The 20,756-nt window shown below is 43.1% G+C and overlaps 1 protein-coding gene across 1 annotated transcript; it reads right to left on the bottom strand.

Annotated features, from left to right (window-relative positions):
• Positions 1-4,861: 4,861 nt before the first annotated feature.
• Positions 4,862-20,181, bottom strand: MLANA (melan-A). Its single transcript, XM_012738081.3, has 5 exons — positions 20,127-20,181; positions 18,156-18,260; positions 13,587-13,683; positions 6,925-7,038; positions 4,862-5,185 (listed from the first exon to the last, which is right to left on the bottom strand). The coding sequence occupies exons 2-5, from the start codon at positions 18,230-18,232 to the stop codon at positions 5,117-5,119; spliced, it is 357 nt and encodes a 118-aa protein (XP_012593535.1). The 5' UTR covers positions 18,233-18,260; positions 20,127-20,181; the 3' UTR covers positions 4,862-5,116.
• Between the last annotated feature and the right edge of the window lie 575 nt (positions 20,182-20,756).

Below are 20,756 nucleotides of genomic sequence, written 5' to 3'. Positions count from 1 at the left end.
CTATAGGTTCTGAGGACAAATGGGGAATGAGTAGAAAAATAGGTTGGGCTGGGTGATAGAGAACTGAAAATATTCTGAAAATAATTTGAGGAGCCACTGGAGCTTTTGAAGCAAAGGTAGTAACACACATGAGATGAGATAACTAAATTACCTTGTACATTGCTGTGGAGGATTAAATGAGATAATTTATGTGAAACACTTGGCCCGATGCTTACCACATAATAAATGGTAGCTGCTATCATTCACCTGACTAGAGAACAGTAGGCCAATTTGGATATTTTCAGGTGGGCCAGTCAGGTGGTGTGAAAACCTGTTCTGGTGGTAATCAGATATCTAGTAATGCTAGAGATGAGAAAAAGAAACCGTTTAGATTGCAAAGGATAGAGATAGGTTTTCTTAAGGGAAAGCTTTTATTTTGAATAAAAGTTAGAAATGTTTAAGTAGCAAAGAATATCATGAACAAAGTGTTACCTCTCCTAAATTAACTATGACTTTAGTGATTAATAACAATACTAATAGATTTAGTTAGGAGATTCTTCTTCGTTTGTGGTGGTAGGGTTCTTGTTTTTTAAGCCAAAATTTACTGAGATAAATATTGTTATTTTTATCAGATTTCTTGTAACAATTCATAGCATATATAAATGACCTTTATTGATTAAAGTGTCTCTCCCTGATCATTAAAAATTCAATTATGTTTTAAGTAATAGTTGACCATCTGGTCCAACCTAAATGCAGCACTTACATGGATCTAATTCTGGGGGTCTAATGAAGTGGTCCAATATTCATAAGAATTTTATTAAAACCATCTAGATTCATGAAACTATCTTAGGAATTATGATTCTATCAAACTTCAATTTGAAGAAATGTAGCATCAATTAAGAAAAAGCAGTTAAACTAAAAAGAGATTAGCGTATTTTTAAAAAGAGGAAACATAGATGTCCTCCAGTGGATATTTGGGAGTTGCTATAAACCTGAGTTAAATGTGGTGACCCAAATGCCTGAGCCTTCATAACTTAGCCCCTACCCTTCCTGGGGACCTGAAGATGCAGGGTATCCCCAGATACCCTCTCGGATCTCTGCCCAAGCCTTCATGTGGAAGAATAGGAACCACTTAGAATTTAAATTCTGCCTCAGCCAATTTTGCTGGTTGTGGTCATCTTCTTTTCCTTGCTCAGTCAGTGAGCTTTCTCTCAGTAAGCCAAGCAGCCATCCAACTTTCTTGAGCTTTCTTTTTTTCTCATGGGAGATGATCCAACTTTGATAGAAGGCAGTGCTTCTTTCCAAGACTTTCTCAAGGTCATCTTCCTGTAGGAGCCATACTTTTGATATATATATAGCTGATGTTTTCATATGCTTTGGGAAGTTTCTTCTCAATTTCCAAGCAGTAAATTCCCTTGATTTTCTGCAAACATGCATTACGTGTTCTTGATGTAGTTCAGACAGTGTTTGATGTTTTAGCTGAAGTTTTTGAATCTCATTTTCAAATTATCTTTCCAGAATACAAAAATGCTTATTCAGTTTGGTGAACATTTATTTTCTTTACTTAACTTTTTAAATAGACGTCATTTTCTCCTTCAGGCCTTTTTAAGGAAAAATTTAACGGCATCAACGTATTTCTTCAAATTAACTTGAAATCTAGAGGTTCTCAGTTTTCTGATTTTCTCTTTGTCTAATTTCAAGTCGCCACAGCCCTCTAATGTACTCTAAAGATGGCAGACAAACGAATTATCTTCAGTATGGTTTGAGAGATTTTAAAGGGCTCTCTTTATCATTTACAAAAATCTTTCATTCATGTTTTCAAGTTGTCAAAGCATTTTTTTCTGTTCCTTCATTTCTCACACTTTTTCTTCTAGGTCATAGCGTCTTGGGGTGGCAGTTTTAGGTTTTCCTAAAAATGAGTGTTTTCTTCCAAACCATCCATGATTTCCCTTTGAAGTTCTTCTGAGATACTTTTAAGATGTTTTTGGCATCAGTCACTTGATTGAAGTATTTTGATACATCGAGTGACTATGCCCTTGAAGTTGAAGCATGAAATGAAAGTTTAGGGGACTCCCTCCTGTTCTTTCCTCAAGTGATAAGTAGACCCACCCAGATATTTACTAAGTGCTGCCACAATCAGCGTTTGTAACTTCAGAGGACTAGTCTCCACTGGAGGTAGCTTGAAGGCTTTGTTGATCTGTGTCATCAATCTAATCTTCTCACTCACTTCAACCTGTGCAGAAAATCTTTTCCAGCTCTTTTTCCCTCCTTAAAGTATGCATGTTCTTTACTGTAAAAACAATCAGAGAGGTCATAGCAGAATCTCCCAGTGTAATCCATACAGACTTGAGCCTTGTCTCAAACGTGAAACACCACTGAGGGCTGGACAGGAAGAAGAAGACCAGTTTCTGTACAAAAAAACCCAGCGCGCTCTAACTTTACTCCGCTCACCACACAAATAGAAAGTGTGATTATTTGTACAGGGCATTTGAGCAAGTGGAAAATGTTGATTGCAGCCAGAACAACCAGCCATGAGCTCTGACCACTCTAGACCCCACCTGGCCCTGCAGGAAGCCTAGGAGATCAAAGCAGTGCCATGTCACCACCCCTTCTCTGCCCATGAGCATGTCAGGGTGTGATGGGGGCACACCGTGCCCCTGCTTCTGGGTGAGGCCCATTCTCCTGAATTCAAGTTTCCTTTGTCGGGGAGGCCTGATCCCACTGCAGAGGTCACAAGGATCTGCCTTCTCTGAAGGCTCCCCTCCTCATTTGTGGTTAGTCAGACCAAGTGACGGGGGCACAGCGCCAAAAGGCCTCAGTAAGTGTATTAACTATTGATGATAGCCTTGCATTTCAATATCAAAATGGCAATGTCTTAACATTTCATGAATTTTTTGTGAGGCCAGTTTGTCCCCACATTCAAACCAAGCATTCCCAGATGGGGTCAGCTCTCCTTCATGGGTGACTTAGTGACCCAGGCCCCTTGAATCACGTGACTCTTACATCTTTAGCACATGGCTCCCAGGGTTGCCCTGCAATTGGTTTCCAACCCAGGGAGTCATCTTCAGGAGGGCGGCTGCCTCTGTGAAGGAAAGAAGTGGGTCCTTCTTTCTGAATCTGGCACCTTCTTTTTCTTTCAAAGAAATCTCACTCTCCTAGTTTCTCTCCAGCAGATTCAGTCCAAGCCTCTGTGTCCATCACCTGGAACACTGTCCGGGGGACTCTGTGAGGACAGCCTTTTCCACAGGGAAAGGAGAGGACCCTCAGTGGATGACAGTCTGGGGGATTCGGGGGAGGTTTAGGGCTCAAGCCACAGGTCCCTCTGTAGATGTGGAGGATGGAGGCTCAGAAGAGACCTTGTGGTGAGAGGAGGAGGTGCCCAAATGCCTGATGACGTTTTCTTTGTTTAGAATTCATTTATTTCTTTGAAAAAAAAAAAAAAGAGTGTGGGGGCTTATTTGAAGTAGTAAGACTTGACAAAAATCAGGAAGAGTAGGATGATATTTTAGTATTTTGTTGGATGTCATTTTTTTCAATGTGTGTAATAAGTCTCTTCATTCTGTGTTTTTTCTCTTCAGTGCAATCTTGTCTTTGGTAGAAAATAGTGCAGTTATGTTACACTGGTGTTTCCGATGACACCGGCGATCTTAGGTAGTTTACTGACTCACCATTAAATAACAGTGAATCACGCAGTGAGAAAGTCATTTCTTTAAAACTCTCACAAGCCTGCTGATGATGTCAAAGACAGCCTTAACTTTCTTCTGATTTTCACTCTGCTCCCTCTTTTACAAAGAGAGTGGGTCTCAGATTCACAGCCTTCTGTGACAATGTCTTCCTAGGTCTTAATAAAAATAATTTGCTTTTATTATATTCATTGTTATAGTTATCCTCTACTTATAGAAAAGAATACTGGCTTTCCATTTAGGGTAGTGATGGAAATCTAAGACAAAAAAAATTTTTAATGAGCTGCCTGAAAGAAAAATATTAGATTAATAGCGTTGGCAATATGTGGATATGACCAAAAAAGAAATTGCAGTGTTGCCATGCAAATAATGACACCATTCCAGAATCTCAAAGGAGCTAAACTACCACCTTTTAACTCAAAGGAGCTAAACTACCACCACAGGGGCATTTAAGGCAATACACAGACATCAGCCAAAGTACAGTAGCTTTTACTGATTTAAGTCCTTTCCAGTCCTTTTTTTTTAAGACAGAGTCTCACTCTTTCACCCAGGCTAGAGTGCCATGGCATTAGTCTAGCTCACAGCAACCTCAGACTCCTGGCCTTAAGTGATCCTCCTGCCTCTACCTCCAGAGTAGAGGTGACTACAGGTGTCTGCCACCATGCCCCACTAATTTTTTCTCTTTTTAGTAGAGATGGGGTCTTGTTCAGGGCTCAGGCTGGTCTCAAACTCCTAAGCTCAAGAGATCCTCCTGCCTCAGCCTCCCAGAGCGCTAGGATTATAGGAGTAAGCCACCTTGCCTGGCCTAGAAAATTTTTGTCATTAATTAGGATTGCATTGAGCCTTGCAGTGAAATATAATTAGACTGCATAGTATTTCTTACTTAAGATGCAGGAACTTTATGGTATGTTATCGTAGTGTCCTGAAATCTTAGAACACAAAAAGATATTGCTGACATTTTCTTGATCAGATAAATAGGTCAACAAGCTCTGTCTTAAACCTGTCAAGCTTCCTTCGTGAGCTCTCCATAGCACAAACTCAGCTGCAACAATCCTGTAAACAGTTCGTGTTAGTCAAGAGGTTGCATCTTCAAAGATCTGAATAGTTGGTTCGTTATTGGCCAGATTTCCAGTAAAAAGAAATTGGATGGTCCTCGAAGACCCACTTGAATTCTGTCCCTCAGAAAATAACAACATAGGTTTATTAGCATCACCACTGGCACAGACAGTATCATGCATTACATTTATTGACAAAGGTTTTCCCATTTTAATATTTCTCATCATTTCCTCACTTAATTAGTACTGCTAGTTGCCCTACTAAGAATTTAACATTGGCTTGTTATTAGAGATGGTATACATTGTTCCTACAGCATCCGAAGCAGAACACTAGATATTAAGTTCAAGCAAAAGCGTGAAGGATGTCGTTTCAGCATTTCTCAGGTGTCTTGCTGGCTCTTACGGTGAGTAAGGTGGTGGGGACTGTTCTGCAGAGAGTTTCTCATAGACAGGTGGAGCGTTGGGAACCTGTGAGAATGAGAAAAGGAGATTGTGGGCTTGCCGACAGTGTGTGCATTTCTGGGAAGGGATTAAGTAAAAACAGCTAGTGTCATATATATACTTTTGCTGTGGACTGAAACTCCTAAGTGCCTGCATCTAATCTCCACCCAAGGAGGTAACTGCTAAATTTCCTGTGTTTATATCAAAACATTTTTAGGGGAAGGGTAGAGAAAAATAGAGCTAAGGGGTTTCCCCAAATCCCAAAAGCTTATCTGTACCTGGATTCTCCATGTCAGAAGTCCCAAGCCCTGACTGATGGATTCTTGAAACCTACTTACAGACACTAACATACGCTGCATCCTTACCACGTAGATGCTTGTAACTGTGTCTAAAGGCACGTGGATGCTACCGACAGAGCACAGGTGTGTCAGGCCTTCATTTATTGCTCACAACAGTTCTAGGATTATTTTCATTGTTTTCATGTTACAGAGTGGGAAACTGAGGCACAGAGAGGTTCAGTCACTGGCCCCGGGTCACACAACTGGTAAGCGGTGAAGCTACGCGTCAAACTCAGTAACTTGGCTCCACAGTCAGTGCTCTTAACCATTATGCTACACCGTGTCTGTGCCAGCGCTGCCAATGCCGTGTTTCCCCGACAATAAGACCTACCCATAAAATAAGCCCTAGCAGGATTTCTAAGCATTTGCGCAATAGAAGCCCCACCCCGAAAATAAGACCTAGTGATGGGGGTGGCTACGCGGTGTATCTGCACAACCCGTGCATTTCGTAGTGGAGCAGGAAAGAAGACGAGCAGCCCTTCTCATCTGCCCCATGAGAGCTCTATTGCTCCACATGAGAGATTGGGGCCAATGGTTCTAAAGGAAATAGAGTCACAAGAAATTCAGGATGGAATTTGGGGTTTAGAGAGTTATGATGATGTTCCAGAAGAAGGCAACTTAACTATATTTGAATAAATGTAGACTGTTGTACCCAACTTAAAAGAAAATAAGCCCTAGGGTGTCTTCTTGAGGAAAAATAAATATAAGACCCTATCTTATTTTCGGGGAAACATGGTAGATATGGCATACAAGTCAGATGTGTAATTTTAAGATTTCTAGTAGCTACTTAAAAAAAAAAACTATAAATAAAATATTTTAACTATAATAAAATATTTTATTTAACCCAATATATTAATATCAAAATATCATTTCAATATGTAATCAATATAAAAATCATTAAAGAATTATTTATATTCTTTTCCACATGATATGTCCTTGAAATAAGATATGGATTATAGTGCATTTAATTCAAACTACTATGTTTCAAGTGCTCAGCAGCAACATGTGGCTAGTGACAACGCCATCAGACAGCACGGCTCTGTACAATTAATAATAGGTCCTTTTTTCCCTCCCCTATATATGTACATTTATGAAAAAGGCAAATAGAACTAAAAATGTAAAACAAAAGGATATTGTATCCAGAACCAAGATCTTCCTTTGGGTCTTACATATCCCAGAACATGTGGATATTAGAGGATACAATTTTAGAAAATCTCTGTGCTTCCCTTGTTTCTTGTTTTTATTATTATTTATTTTTTATTGTATCTAAATACTCTAAAAGTTGCCATTTTAACCATTTTTAGGTGTATAGTTCAGTGGCATCAAGTACATTCACATTGTCCTTGCTTTTTAAATGAGAATGATTGTGTTCACTTGAGTTAAAAACAGCCATATGTGAAAATACCTGGATGCAGGATCTCAACCTACCGCAAGTTCACAATTTTTCTCTTGAAAAGACAGTTTGCTGTCCTGATGACCAAGCCCTTCACGTGGGCATCTTCTTGTTAAGGCGCTTTGTTTACCGACATGAAGGCTTTTATCCTGAAAAGTAAATTGATAAAAGTGAGTGGGTGAGAAGAAATATTGGGTCCATTAATGAAAAGAGAAGGGAGCCAAAATTTTAAGAATGAGTTTTAATCTAGGTTCTGCCACTTACTTGCTGTGTGTCCTCAGGCTAGTCACTTTACCTCTCTGAATTCCAGTAGGAGGATGAGATCACCTGCTTCTCAGAATTATGGGACTTAACTAAAGGTAAAGCCCTAGTGCAGTGCCTGGCACCCAGCAGTCAGTCAAAGAATATTTCTGAAGGGAAGGAGAAGAAGAGTGAATCTACAAAAAGAACCTCTTTCAAAATTATCCTTCAAAAGTGAAAGAGAAATGAAGACTTTCTCAGACAAATAAAAATTGAGGGAATTTGTTGCCAGTAGACCTACCTTGCAAGAAATGTTAGAAGTTCTTTAGAGAGAAGGAAAATAATATAGGTCAGAAACTCAGATCTACGTGAAAAAAGGAAAAGCATCAAAGAAAGAATAAGTGAAGGAAAATAAATACTTTTCCTTATTCTTTAACAGACAATTTTGGTCTAATAGTTCAAAATAATAATAGCAACAATGTATTTGATTACGTCTGCTTATATACATGTAAAATGAATGACAGTAATGATACAAGGGAAAGTAGGAAGGAATTAGGATTATTTTGTTATTATAAAGTACACGTACTACCCATGAAGTGGTATGGTCTTATTTGAAAGTTGGCTTGGATTAGTTCTAAATGTATATTGCAAACTCTAGGGCAAGCACTAAAAAAAACTAAAAAAAAAAAAAAAAAAAGAATATCAGGAAGAAAAGACAATGGAATCATATAAAATGTCCAACTAAAAGCACAAAAAGCAGAAAAATGGAAAATAAAAATAGGAACAAATAACAAGGGTCATAAATAGAAAACAGTAACAAATATGATAGATATTACACCAACCATATCAATATCATTTTGAACATCAATGATCTAAATGCACCAATTAAAAGACAGAGATAGATTGGATCAAAAAATGAGACTCAACTGTGTTGTCTATAAGAACCCTCTTTAAATATAAAGACAACATGTACATTAAAAGTAAATGGATGTAGAAAGATATGCCATTCTAATGCTAATCAAAAGAAAGTAGGAATTCCTGTATTAATTTCAGAGAGAGATTTCAAAGAAAACAAAGTTATCAGGGAAAGAGAGAGGCATTACCTAATGACAAAGGGATTGATTCTCCAAGAAGACATAGGAACACTTAACGTGTATGCACCTAAAACAGCATATCAAAATACATGAGAGAAAAACTGCAAGGAGAAATGGTTGAATCTACCATGGAGTTTGAGTTGGAGTTGGAGACTAACACTCCTCTCTCAGAAATGGACAACTATGGCAGATGAAAAATTAGTAAGACATAGTCAAACAATAAGACTATCAATCTACTAGATATAATAGATATCTATAGGCTGCTTCATCAAACAGCAGAATACATACTCTTCTCAAGCCCAGATAGAACATTCACCAGGATAGACCACATTCTGGGACATAAAACATATCTTAACAAATTTAAAAGAATAGAAATCATATAATGTTTGCTTGTAAGACCACAATAGAATTAAAATAGAAACCAATAACAGAAAGATAGCTAGAAAATCCCCAAATATGTGAAGATTAAGCAATGCATTTCTATATAGCACATGAGTCAAAAAAGAAATCGCAAGAGAAATTTAAAAATATTTTGAACTAAATGAAATTGAAATACAACTTATCAAAATTTGTGGGATGCAGTGAAAGCAGTACTTAGATGGAAATTTATAATGAATGTGTATATGGGAAAAGAAGAAAGATCTAAAATCAGTCATCTAAGCCTCTACCTTAGGAAACTAGAAAAAGAAGAGCAAATTAAATCCAAAGTAAGCAAAAAAAAAAAAAAGAAAGAAAGAAAGAAAGAAAGAAAAAGAAAAATTAAAGCAAAAATCAATGAAATTAAAAATGGAAAATCAATAGAGCAAATCAATGAAACCAAAAGCTGGTTCTTGGAAAAGATCAGTAAAATTGATAAGTCTTAAGCTAGGCTAAGAAAAAAAAAAAAAGACAGAAGACACAAACTACTATTATCAGAAATGAAAGCGAGTAATCACTACAGAGCCCATGGACATTAAAAGGATAAGCAAGAAATACTATGCTCACAATTTGAAAGCCTATATGAATGTAACAAATCTTGGAAAAACACAATCTGTCAAAATCCACACAAGTAGAAATAGACCATCTGAATAGGCATATATCTACCATAAAAATTGAATCAAAAATTAATGACCTTCTAAAACAGAAAGCACCAGGCCCAGATGGGTTCACTGGCAAATTTTACTAAACATTTAGGGAAGAAATTATACCATTTTCTATGACCTCTTTTACAAGACGGAAGCAGAGGAAATACTTTCTAAACCAGTTGTTGAGGCCAGCATTACCCTAATACCAAAACCAGACAAAGACATTATAAGAAATGAAAACTACAGATCAATATCTCACATGAATATAGATGCAAAACTCCTCAACAAAATGTTAGCAGATCAAATCGAACAATGTATAAAAAGAATTATATGCTATGACTACGTGGGATTTATCCCAGGTATGAAAACTGGTTCAACGTTGGAAAATCAATTAATTCATTACACCAACAGGCTAAAGAAGAAAAATCACATGATTATATCAATACATGCAGAAAAAGCATTTGATAAAAATCAAACTCTTGTTCATATTTAAAAACTCTCAATAAACTAGGAACAGAGGGAAACTTCCTCAACTTTGCTGAAGAATATCTACAAAAATTCCTACAGCAAACCATACTTAATGATGAGAGACTTGAGGCTTTTCCACTAAGATCAGGAACAAGGCAAGGATGTCTCCTCTCATCACTCCTTTTCAACATCATCCTAGAAGTCCTAACTAAGGCAATAAGCCAGAAATAAATTGCAGACTGGGAAGAAAAAATAAAACTGTCAATTATTGTTTTTTTTTCTTTTTCTTAAGCTTCTCACCTGCCACAGGATAGGAATGTGATCCACTCTCTCAGTTCACTGCTAATTCTCTGCATTTGCATTCTAACTCAGGATGTTAAAATGCAGATTCCTCCACCCCACCACCAGAGATAGTCCCAGAATCTGCCTTTTAGCAAGAATCTCAGGTGATCCCAGTGCAGGTGTCCCCTGACCATTGAGAAACACAATACTTTGAGACATGAACGTAAACTGAGCTGTTAGCAGGAGCCTTGACATTCTTCTCCAGGAATGAAAAAAATATTATGTCCTAAACTTCCAAGTGATGGTATAAAACTGGTGGTAAATATAAAAATCCACATTCGATTCCTTACAAATCATTCCTACTTCCTTCTGCAGAAACATGTTACTGCCAAAAAGAACTCTTTCCTTTCAAAAGATGTTTTTCAGGGCTCAGGGAAATTGTTAACCAAGGGAGAAATTTTAGGAGATCTAAATTCCAAACATCCTCACTACCATCAATGAAAGTTGGAAGCAGACAGTTCAAAGCAAAGTTGGTCAATGAAAGTTGCAAGTAGACAGTTCAAAGCTTAATGACGGCTGCTAAAAGTGGAGTGATTCAGGTGCCCAAAGCTTGTATTTATTGTCATTTATGTTCTTTTGCTTTAAAATGGAAATAGAATCACCAAAGAGAGAAAAGGAGATAAGTATGCAATTAAATGCAGTACTTACTGCACTATTTTACATAATTTTGCCTAAATTTCTTAGACTGCTGATTCCCAACCTGGCTTTTCTAGAGATACGAAAGTCTCAAAACAAGATTTTAATATTAATTAAAAAAAATAAATATGATAGCATTTTTAGGCAGTAGGGGAACAAAGAAATTTAAACACATTTCCATCTCATAAAAATTGCAGAAGCTCTACAAATCATTGATCCAGTCATAGAGAAATGTCGACATGGTAGGCTGAATTTGAACCTTACCAAGCAAAATATTCACAGTGTCTGAACACACATTAAGACTCTCTGTTATTTAAAATGAATGAATTTAAGATGAGAGCACTGAAGCATAGAGGAGAAACATCATTATCTTTGTGTCCAGTGGCAGCAAGCTAATAATTGTAGTTAGTAAGGAAGTGGGTACCGGTATATTGAGTGCATAGAGCACTCCCTGAAAGACTGAATCATTGTGTTTTTGATATTCGAGTATATAATGAAATAAAAACATAGAAGAAAATATGTATTAAATAAAAACGGACAGACATCATGTTACCAATATATCATGTGTTTCCACCATGGCGAGGTGCAGAAAAGAGCTAACGAGGCTTGGAGAAGTTAAAACCTAAGATCCTAAACCACGCAAGTCAGGGGCAGACCATGAGACCCAATGCTGACGCCGTACAATTGTATGACTGCCATGTGCCAGGCACTGCACTGGGCACTAGAGAAACAAAGATGAATAAGAAATAGTCTCTGTATTGGTTCATAAATGGGGGGAAGAAAACAGGTGGAAAAGGTAAAAAGTAAATAACTAATTACAAGGCAATGTCATAACCCCATGCTGGAGTTACAGATGGAGTTCTGTGGCAGAGAGCAAAACCCTCCCCTCCTAGCTGAACCTGGGGCCTTAAGGCAAAAATGTGCCCTGCTAGGTCCGTAAGTGCAGCCTTTTGACTGAATCCAAATTTTACAGAGCAAATTCTTTTATTAAAACGGGTGCAGCAGAGAAAGATGAAGCTTTTCTTGCTGGTGCTTAAAAAAGAAACGGTCTTGAAATCAGAAGGCCGCAGTTTCCCTGCCCTTTCCGGGGCTCCCACTGTCAACCCACTAGAGCAGGTGTCCTCAAACTACTGCCCGCAGGCCACATGCAGGCCGCCTAGCACATTTATCCAGCCCTCCAGGTGTTTTTGCCACCGCTGCCTGTCCTGCTTAGCAGCCGACTCGTCCTGGGCCCACAGTGCACACTCTCCAACGGTCTGAGGTATAGTGAACTGACTCCCTGTTTAAAAAGTTTGAGGACCCCTGCACTAGAGGGCTATGCTTGGGGGGTGCATCAGTCCCAGACTTGCCCTGCCTTTCATGGTTTGTATTCGTATTCACACTCTGGCAAGACAGGCTCTGGGGAAACAGAGGCACGAGGCTTCCCAAGTTCCTAGGCAAGAAGGAAAAGAATTTGAAGGTGCATCTCTCACCTTCCCCTTCTCACCAGACTGCCCAGCCCCCACCCCCACCCCACCCCCCCACACACACACACTGACCCTCCTCTCCTTCCCAGGCCACTTTCCTCTGACCCCGTGCTTGCTGAATGAGCACGGGACTTCCCGACATCTTTCGTAAAGTTATTTTTTTCCCATTATGCATCAACCTGAAAAGCTTTCATATCTGTAATAATAACCAGGAGGAGAGAGAGAGAAAAACCCTTTCGTTCCATCGCTCACTGTGGGGAACGCCTTCGGGTGCTTAAAGGCTAAGGTGCTGCCTGACTTTGAGGTGAGATTGCTGAACCTTGTAGTTTTTATGGTTTATAGACTCAACCGATATTTCCCATTGGTGGAAGATCCTAGTACCACAAGACTGGACAGTGTCATTGTGTTAGCTTCCTGTTCACTTGGGTAAAGAAGAAAAAATACCATTAAAACCATGTTGGCCATCCAAGAAGGAAGGAGCCTGCTTAAACACGCGCACACACGCACACACACAGTGATCCGGAGAGGATGGTTTTCTCATCGCACTGATGTCTGAAGGGGTCTTGGACATGCTGAGCTGCCAGTGTGGAGTCAGAAGAACTTGGAATTCCCAGGTGACTGGGAGGAAAGGGGGGAAGAGGCAAGGTGAGGAGTGGGCCACTGAGTGGAGGAGTGGAGCCAGCAGGAATCCCTGTAAGTATTGGTAAGACTTGACGTGCCTAATATACTGCTACTTGCTGTGCAAGAGGACCACGAACCCCTTCCCGAGTGCCCCACAGACCATGGGTGTTCGGTGACACACAACAGCCAGGTACCCAAGTTTGCTATGAGTAGGACCATTATGTCCCCCAAAATTCACACGTGTTGGAAACTTAACCCCCAATGCAACAGTGTTGAGAGGCGGGATCTTGAAAGGGTGATTAGGTCACCAGAGCTGCGCCCTCATGAATAGATTGACGTCTTTATCTCGGGAGTGGGTTTGTCACAAAAGCGAGGGCGGCCCTCTCTTGCTCTCTCATACTCTCCTGCCCGCATGGCGCCTCCCACAACGATATGACGCAACAAGGAGGCCCTCACCAGATGCAGCCCCCAGACCCTGGACGTCCAGCCTACAGAACTGTGAGGCAAATAAATTTCATTTCTTCATAAATCACCCAGTCTTTTATATTCTGTTATAGCAGCCCAGAACAGACAAGACACAGGGCAAGTTCCTGGTTGGGGGTCATGCCTGGGCAAAGGCAAAAGGAGCTTTGCAACAAGTACAATATAGCAAATCCAAGCTAGAGGTGATGGTGAGAATGTCCTCCCACTCTTCAGAAATCCAGAGGAAGAAGTGGAAAGGGAGTCCTGAATCTGCAGGGATCCCGGCAGTGGGAACTATACTCACCGTCAAGGTTCTGTATCCACTTCGTCTCCTGCAATACCAGCAGCCGACGAGCAGCAAAATTGCCAGGATCACTGTCAGGATGCCAATCCCCGCGGCCCTGGCCCAAGAGACAGACAAATCCGCCTTGTCATAGAAACACTGTTCCAGATCGTGATGAAACATAGATTGATCTTCTTCTGTCTTTGTATGGGCTTTGACAGCTCAAAGAAGCACCTCCCAGTCCCCAAGTAGTTTCCCCGCTCCCATACCCGACCAGAGCTCCAGCACCTGTATCCAGGGACGGGTCCTTGTCTAGGAGCCTGCTAGGTGTGTGCCCAACAAGAGCACTGCCAACTGGCAAGGCCTAACAACCCAAGTTCCAGGCACAAGAAGTGCCATAGCAACTGATCCTTATGTGGACAATGTATTTGTTAGGGCTGAATTATCTCTTCTTCTCATCAAAGCTCATCAAAGCTCATTTGAACATTTTTTCCAATTTGGTCCACAAAAAGAAAATGAAAACTAGCATTTACCGAATATCGACCATAACCTAGGTGCTGTGCTAAACATCCTACATGCATTATCTTATCTGATTCTCATTCTCCAGGGTAGGGACCATTTACCATTCCCATTTCACAGATGAGGAAATAAAAGCAGAGATGAAATGGCTTGCTAGTGGTCATGCAGAGCTAGCACAAGACAGAGCTAGGATTTGAACCCGAGTCTGTCTCAACTGTGTTTGTGTCCTCTCTTCCCCAAACCCAGGCTCCCCGCTTTACTCCTTGCAGCCCGGGGGGGGGGGGGGGGAGTGTCTGAGCAGAACCTAGAGCAAAGGTGTAGCGTTACATATTGCGAAGGATCTGGTCCCAAGCAGTGGGATGCCAATCTGGGGTCTAAACCAGCCTTTTGGGCCTTGTGCTCAGTGACCCCTGGGAAGCATCACAGTTACCACAAAGGCCCTGGAAATAGTGTGTGGGGCTGTGCACGCCCTAGCTAACATCTGCTGACCATCACAGCATGGTCAAAATTGAGAGCACTCAGCCTGTTATCTGTGGCCATCAACTTGCTAAGAGAGGCTCTGCAGAGCGGAGTGACTTACAAGAGGTGGAGCAGCTACAAGAGAAGTAAGGTTGAACCAAGCCTCTCCTTCTGGGGAGACTTTTGTCCAGTACCATCTACCAGACCACCTCTGTCTCAAGGCTGCTGAGGCATCCAGCTCATCCTGTCCCTCTCTCAATGGGATGGAGTGACAGTGCTAGATGGCAACTCTGACCCAGTTATGGAGGCCGATCCACCCATCCTATAGATCATGAAGTTGAGACCAACCGAGATTCATCAACGTCACCACCACCATAGTGACTTCCATTCACTTAGCCCCAACATGTGCCAGGCACTGTGATAAACACCCGACTTATGTGATTTTATTCCACCCTGACTACAGTCCTCTGAGGAAGGACTGATGTTCATTTTACAGCTGACATCAGGCTGCTAAAATGCCCAAGGTTTGCACAACCATTAAGTGGCAGAACCAGCATTCACAGCAACTGGTGTTAGAAACGCAAGGAGTGAGCACTAGAATTTTTGCCAGATCCCGGTCTCCCATCTCCCAGGCCAGCGCTTTTCAAACAGAATCACTCTTCCCTAAAAGGAAGCTGTCACAAGGAGTATTCAATGGGCTCTTGTGACTGGAGGCAGGTGACTCCACTCCCAGCATGCCTGTGCTGCAATTTGACCCTGTGGCCATCCCCTTGAACATCTCGACACAGACAGAGCTCTGTTCCAGCTCTTATGCACAGTCATGTGACACTCATAACACACGCAAGGGACTGAGAGCGAAAGGCACCAGAGTATGCCACACAGTCACCAGAGCCCAACATAGCAGGGCTCCTCAGAATGTCACCTAAATGCCACCCTCAGCAATCACCTGAGTTGCATGTGAAGGAGCAGATTTGGGGGCCCCACTCCTGGCCTATCAAATCAGCCTCTTGGTGGCAGTGCCTAGGAATCCACATTTTAACAAGCTCCAGGGATGACTTCGGCCCTATTCAGCTGTGAGAATCCCTTTCCACTGAGGTTTCAAAGAGATAGGTAACACTCAAAGCAGGTGCGTTGCCATTTTTGGCTAGGTGTAAGGACTTATTTTGCATCGTTCTTCCTCAAGCTACCTGGTGGCACTATTTTGATAAGGATAAATATCCTCAGATCCTGGAGATGCACTGTTCCAACGAAGCTGTCCTCGTTCCCCTAACAGTACCGCACCCGTTTGAACAAGCAGCCCTCGGGGCAGGGACATTTCATGAGAGCAATGAGTCTTTTCATGCCTGGTCTTGTGCACAGGTGGTTATTTCCTGGACTGATGTTCACTACCCTGCACGAGATCACGATGTTCTATGCATGCAGTGCTTCCTTCCCTCACGGACTGAAGTTAAGTGTGTCACTGTGCTGGGGGCTTTGGTCATCTGACCCCCCCCTACACACAGAAAAATGTCAAAAGGAGTGGCTCTCTGCTGACAAAACGACAGCTCCCACACATATAGGTCAAATGGGGGTTTTTCTTTTGCACTGGAACCCTGAGGCTCCTTCGTGTTCTCAAGGAAGATGCCGGAGAATCTAGCTGACCCTGCACAAGCACCTTGTTCAGGTTGCAAGACACACAAAGCGTATGCCTTCAGTCAGGGGGTTCCTTCACGGGGCAATGGTAAGAAACCCCCGTGCCTTTTATTCAGCTGTTGTCCCTCAACTTCAAGCCCACCTTTCTATGCTCTGCTCTGTGATGCTGGGGCTGCTCTCTGCAAACCCCACTGCTCCTGTGCCTGTGGGCTCCCGTTAGAGTGCTCAGGCAGGGCGGGGAGCTGCTCCTTCCAGTTTGCTTCCTGTTCCTGTCTGGCCTCACCCCAGCAACAGGCTTCACACGGTGAGTCAGGCCCAACCACCAGCTCTTTATCCGGCACTCCCCGAGCTGGCGCATCGGGCCCCTCCCCAGCAAGAGCACCCGCCCACCTGTGCCACCACCTCAGAGCTCAGTGTGCTTGATCACGGGTCCCTTTACGCTCCTGAAGCACCAGAAGCAGCCAAACAGAACCCCCCTCCCTGCTTAGAGACCTGAGTTCCATCTCTGTGGGGTTCCTCCTGGCAACCCCCACCTTCCCTACCTTCCCCTACCCAGGGGCTGCCCTTGGGTTACCTCTCTGTCTTCTTGGCCTCCTCATGCCTGGTCAACCCATTCCTTACATCAAAGTCTGTATGCCGAAACTCCTAGCTGGTCTCTGTCTTCCTGACTAGTCCCCGAAAGTAACCCCGTCAAGGCTGTAGCTGCACCTGGACCCTCCCCGGCTGGGAGTAATGGCACCAAAATGGCAGAGGACAACTCAGTTTTCAGCCTACTGATCCTGCCTCCAGCGAGAAGCTGTTGGGCCTTCAGCCTCACGCAGACATGCTGATCTCTGCCCCAGCCTCTCACTGGTTGGGATTGTGCAAATATTTGCGTCTTAATAGCACGGACTCTGTAGGCAAACAGACCCGGATTCAAGTTCCTGTGCTACCATGTTGGGCTGTAGGTTTCGTGATTTCTCTAAACCTTTCCTCATTTACAACACAGCAAGGATGATGCCAACCAGGGTGGGTGTCACCAGGTGGGGAGGGAGCAGAAGGAATGTGTGTCACTTGAAAGGAATGGCCTTAGCCTCTCCTTCCTCCCTGCCCCTTCTGCGGGCGAGACATGGGGATAGCGGTGTGCCATCTTCAGCCATGGAGACAAAAAGCAACTTCCAACGGGAAATAACCAGCAAGAGGAAAAACTGATAGACCTTGAACTTTTTACTCTTGGATTCTTACGTGGGAGATAAATAAAATTATATTTTCAAGAAGAGTCACAGAGTCTGTTGATTCACTCTGTTGCCCAGGCTAGAGAGCCGTGGCGTCAGCCTAGCTCACAGCAACCTCAAACTCCTTGGCTCAGGCGATCGATCCTCCTGCCTCAGCCTCCCGAGTAGCTGGGACTACAGGCATGCGCCACCATGCCCAGCTAATAGACTGTGAGCTAGAACAGTGTCTTGGGCTGGTATACAACACTTTGCACTCAGAAATGCTTAATCATATAAATATTTATTTTTAATTGACTCTGAACACCAAATGCCTTTCTCTAGGATAAAGTTACACTGCACCATCTTCACCCTGGAGTCAGGCTGCAGGCTGAGCCACGCACGCCTGCCTTTGTCCTCACTGGCTGTTTAGCGACTCACCTTCATTCTGTCTGCAAACCACCTTCAGGAGCTTGAGTGGAGTGGACAGAATTAGGCTTGAGGAAAGAGGCATCTCGATCCTGGACACAAGTTTTTCAGCTTGGGGACCTACCGCTAAGGCCCAAGAGCCAGGAATGCAGACACAACAGCAAGATCCAACTTTTTATCTTTCCTGTCTTCCTGCCTGGGTGGCCTCAGAAGCCTGAGTGAGCCCTTGTAAGGACCACGGGGTCTCCTCACCCTGTTGCCGGGGATTTTACTTTCTGGAGAGAGAAATGCGGCCTGTGCCGGTGCAAGTCAGCGGCTTTCAGCAAACTGGACACCCTGCTGGGTCTGGGTTTGAACTTACTCTTCGGCGGTGATGTACGAGTGGCGGCGCCCCTTCTTGGAGTAGCCGTAGATGAAGTGAGTGTTTTCTCTCGGCATCTTGTAGGGTCAGGGTGCACGCCGACACCTAACAGAGGGGCACGTGGCGTCACTTAGTGCATCCAAAGCAACCTCGTCCATCATCTCATAAGGACCACAGAGGCATCGTCTCTGGGGGGTCCGACACTGACAGCCAGGTCCCTCTGGTTTCTCTGTGTGACAGGATTTGTACCCACTTCTGTCATCCACATCAAGGGCTTTAGAAATAGCTCACATTTCTAACCGCTTCCACTAAGTGAAAATTAAGTTCGAAGAAGAAACTCCAAACGAAAGCAAAAACTTTCCCAAGTGAGTTATTCTTTGGGTGGGGCAGGGGGAGAATGGCCTTCATTTGCCTTCAGTTTGGCTCTACACCATAAACTCGCAGAGAAACAAACAAACGAAAAGCACTTTTTTAAAACTTACTCTCCCCCTTCCCTGGCCCAGGGCTATGGTTAATAAAATAAGAAGAGTTATTTCTCTCCAAAGTTATTATTGGCCGTCAATCCCTGGACAGGTAGAAGGCTGTGACAACCTCATGTGTGTTCCCGGCTGTTCTCCACCTGAGCCTCGCTGGGGACACGAGGCCAAGCAGCCAGCACAGCACCTCCAACGCCACCTTCCCACAGAGGGGACCACCCTGTGCAGGGGCTTTGGCTTGCCCACGTGCGCTTCACCCAAAATTAGCTGAGCAAGCCCAGGGCCTGACGTGGTCTAACTACTTGGCTTCCCTCCCACCTAAAGCAATGCCTGCTTCTCTCTAGTCCAAGTCTCATGGTAAGAATTAAAAATAATAATAGTAATAATAAAATACAAATGGGGCCGGGCGTGGTGGCTCACGCCTGTAATCCTAGCACTCTGGGAGGCCGAGGCGGGTGGATTGCTCAAGGTCAGGAGTTCGAAACCAGCCTGAGCGAGACCCCGTCTCTACCAAAAATAGAAATAAATTAATTGAGCAACTAAAAATATATATACAAAAAAAAATTAGCCGGGCATGGTGGCGCATGCCTGTAGTCCCAGCTACTCGGGAGGCTGAGGCAGGAGGATCGCCTGAGCCCCGGAGTTTGAGGTTGCTGTGAGCTAGGCTGACGCCACGGCATTCACTCTAGCCTGGGCAACAAAGTGAGACTCTGTCTCAAAAAAAAAAAAAAAATACAAATGGATTTTTTAAAAAAAGCTCATCAACTGCATTGGTGCTCATAAAGCGCGCTCATTAAAAACCCACAATGGAAGGCTCTCTCCTTGCTAGTGTGTACTGCTCTGCCCTCTCGCCGCTCCCGTGCATCTCAAAGGTCTGATCCCCGTGGAGTTTTATTAACGAGCTCCAGTTTGAAACAACAGGGAGAAGGGGGAGAGCAGAATGAAAGTGTCGCCACATGGCTCCTTTCCATTGGGGCACTTTATGTGTAATTTGCCCTTCCCTTGTGAAAAAGAAACTGCAGTTGAACTCACTGATCACCTCAGGTGAATGACGCAGGGATGATCCCTGTGTTCAAAATTCCAGACAATAAACTCAATGCTGCATTAAATTGGCTTCACACATCTCCACCCCATGTTCAGAGCCTTGGCAAACCGTGTAGGGACAGCAAAGGCACCTCATCCCGCTCCACCCAAGAGAAGCAGTCCCTTGGGGGCCAAGAGAATGCATCGAACTTGGGGTGGCTGTTTCCCCCCAGCAGCTGCCACCCTGCATTGTCACGTTTCTTCTTGGCAGTCTTGCAGGACTGAGAGAGCATCTAGGCGGGGGGTTTGCGAACCCTCAGAAGTTGGAGAATTACAAACATCGACGAGAAACTCTGCTGGCAGTCAAGCATCAGGCAGGCAATGAGGGAGGGCAGAGGAGTTCACCAGAGTTTCCCGAACCCCGTTCTGCAAGAACAGGGCTATGATCATGGTGAGAAGGCAACACACTTACCTCCCTGAATGAGATAATCCCCGTCTGCTGGCTGGCTGTGTGTGTGAAGATTGCCTCTCTGGCTCTTAATCTTTTTTATTTATTTATTTTTTTCTCATCTTGAGTCCCATGATAGTCACGGGTTTGGATTCTGACGGGGTCGTCTGTGATTGCTTAATTGGCATGAAAATAAAACAGACTTCATGCCTCCCTTCAAAAAGCCCCAGCTTGCTGCAGGCTGTTTTCCCTAATCCCAGCGCTTCATCCTAGGGAAGCCATTTATTTTAAACTCAGGTCCCTCCTGCATGGGGCTGCCAGATAAAATATAGGCTGACCAGTTAAATTTGAATTTCAGATAAATGATGAATAATTTTTTTAATGTAACTATGTGCCATGCAGTACTTTTAGTATAAATATGTCCTATGCGTTGCATGGGACATACTTATACTTAAAAAGTTATTTTTTTGTTTATCCAAAATCCAGATTTAAGCAGGTGCTCTATACCCTCCCTCATCTCCATCTCAAATGGCTGAAGAGCCTATAGGCTCAGTTCTGGAGATCATCTAGTCCCAGACTCTCATGACCAAGAAAAGGAAGTAGAAAATCTCCCAAATCCCCTCAGCTGAGCTCCCTGGGTTCTTTGTGATACTC

This window comes from Microcebus murinus, chromosome 12, assembly GCF_040939455.1.
Source record: "Microcebus murinus isolate Inina chromosome 12, M.murinus_Inina_mat1.0, whole genome shotgun sequence".
NCBI classification, from domain to species: Eukaryota; Metazoa; Chordata; class Mammalia; order Primates; family Cheirogaleidae; genus Microcebus; species Microcebus murinus.
The sequence above is the reverse complement of the archived record's forward strand: the minus strand, read 5'-3'. Positions and strand labels throughout refer to the sequence as shown.

What these genes read in the sequence shown, in the direction of transcription:
- MLANA (XM_012738081.3), bottom strand. Translation starts at nt 18,232, where the DNA reads ATGCCGAGAGAAAACACTCACTTCATCTACGGCTACTCCAAGAAGGGG. An exon ending in GTGGATACAGAACCTTGACG is followed by an intron (nt 7,039 to 13,586) that starts GTGAGTATAGTT and finishes TTTACTTTTCAG; the next exon opens with GATAAAAGCCTTCATGTCGG. An exon ending in AGAAAAATTGTGAACTTGCG is followed by an intron (nt 5,186 to 6,924) that starts GTAGGTTGAGAT and finishes TCATTCTCACAG; the next exon opens with GTTCCCAACGCTCCACCTGT.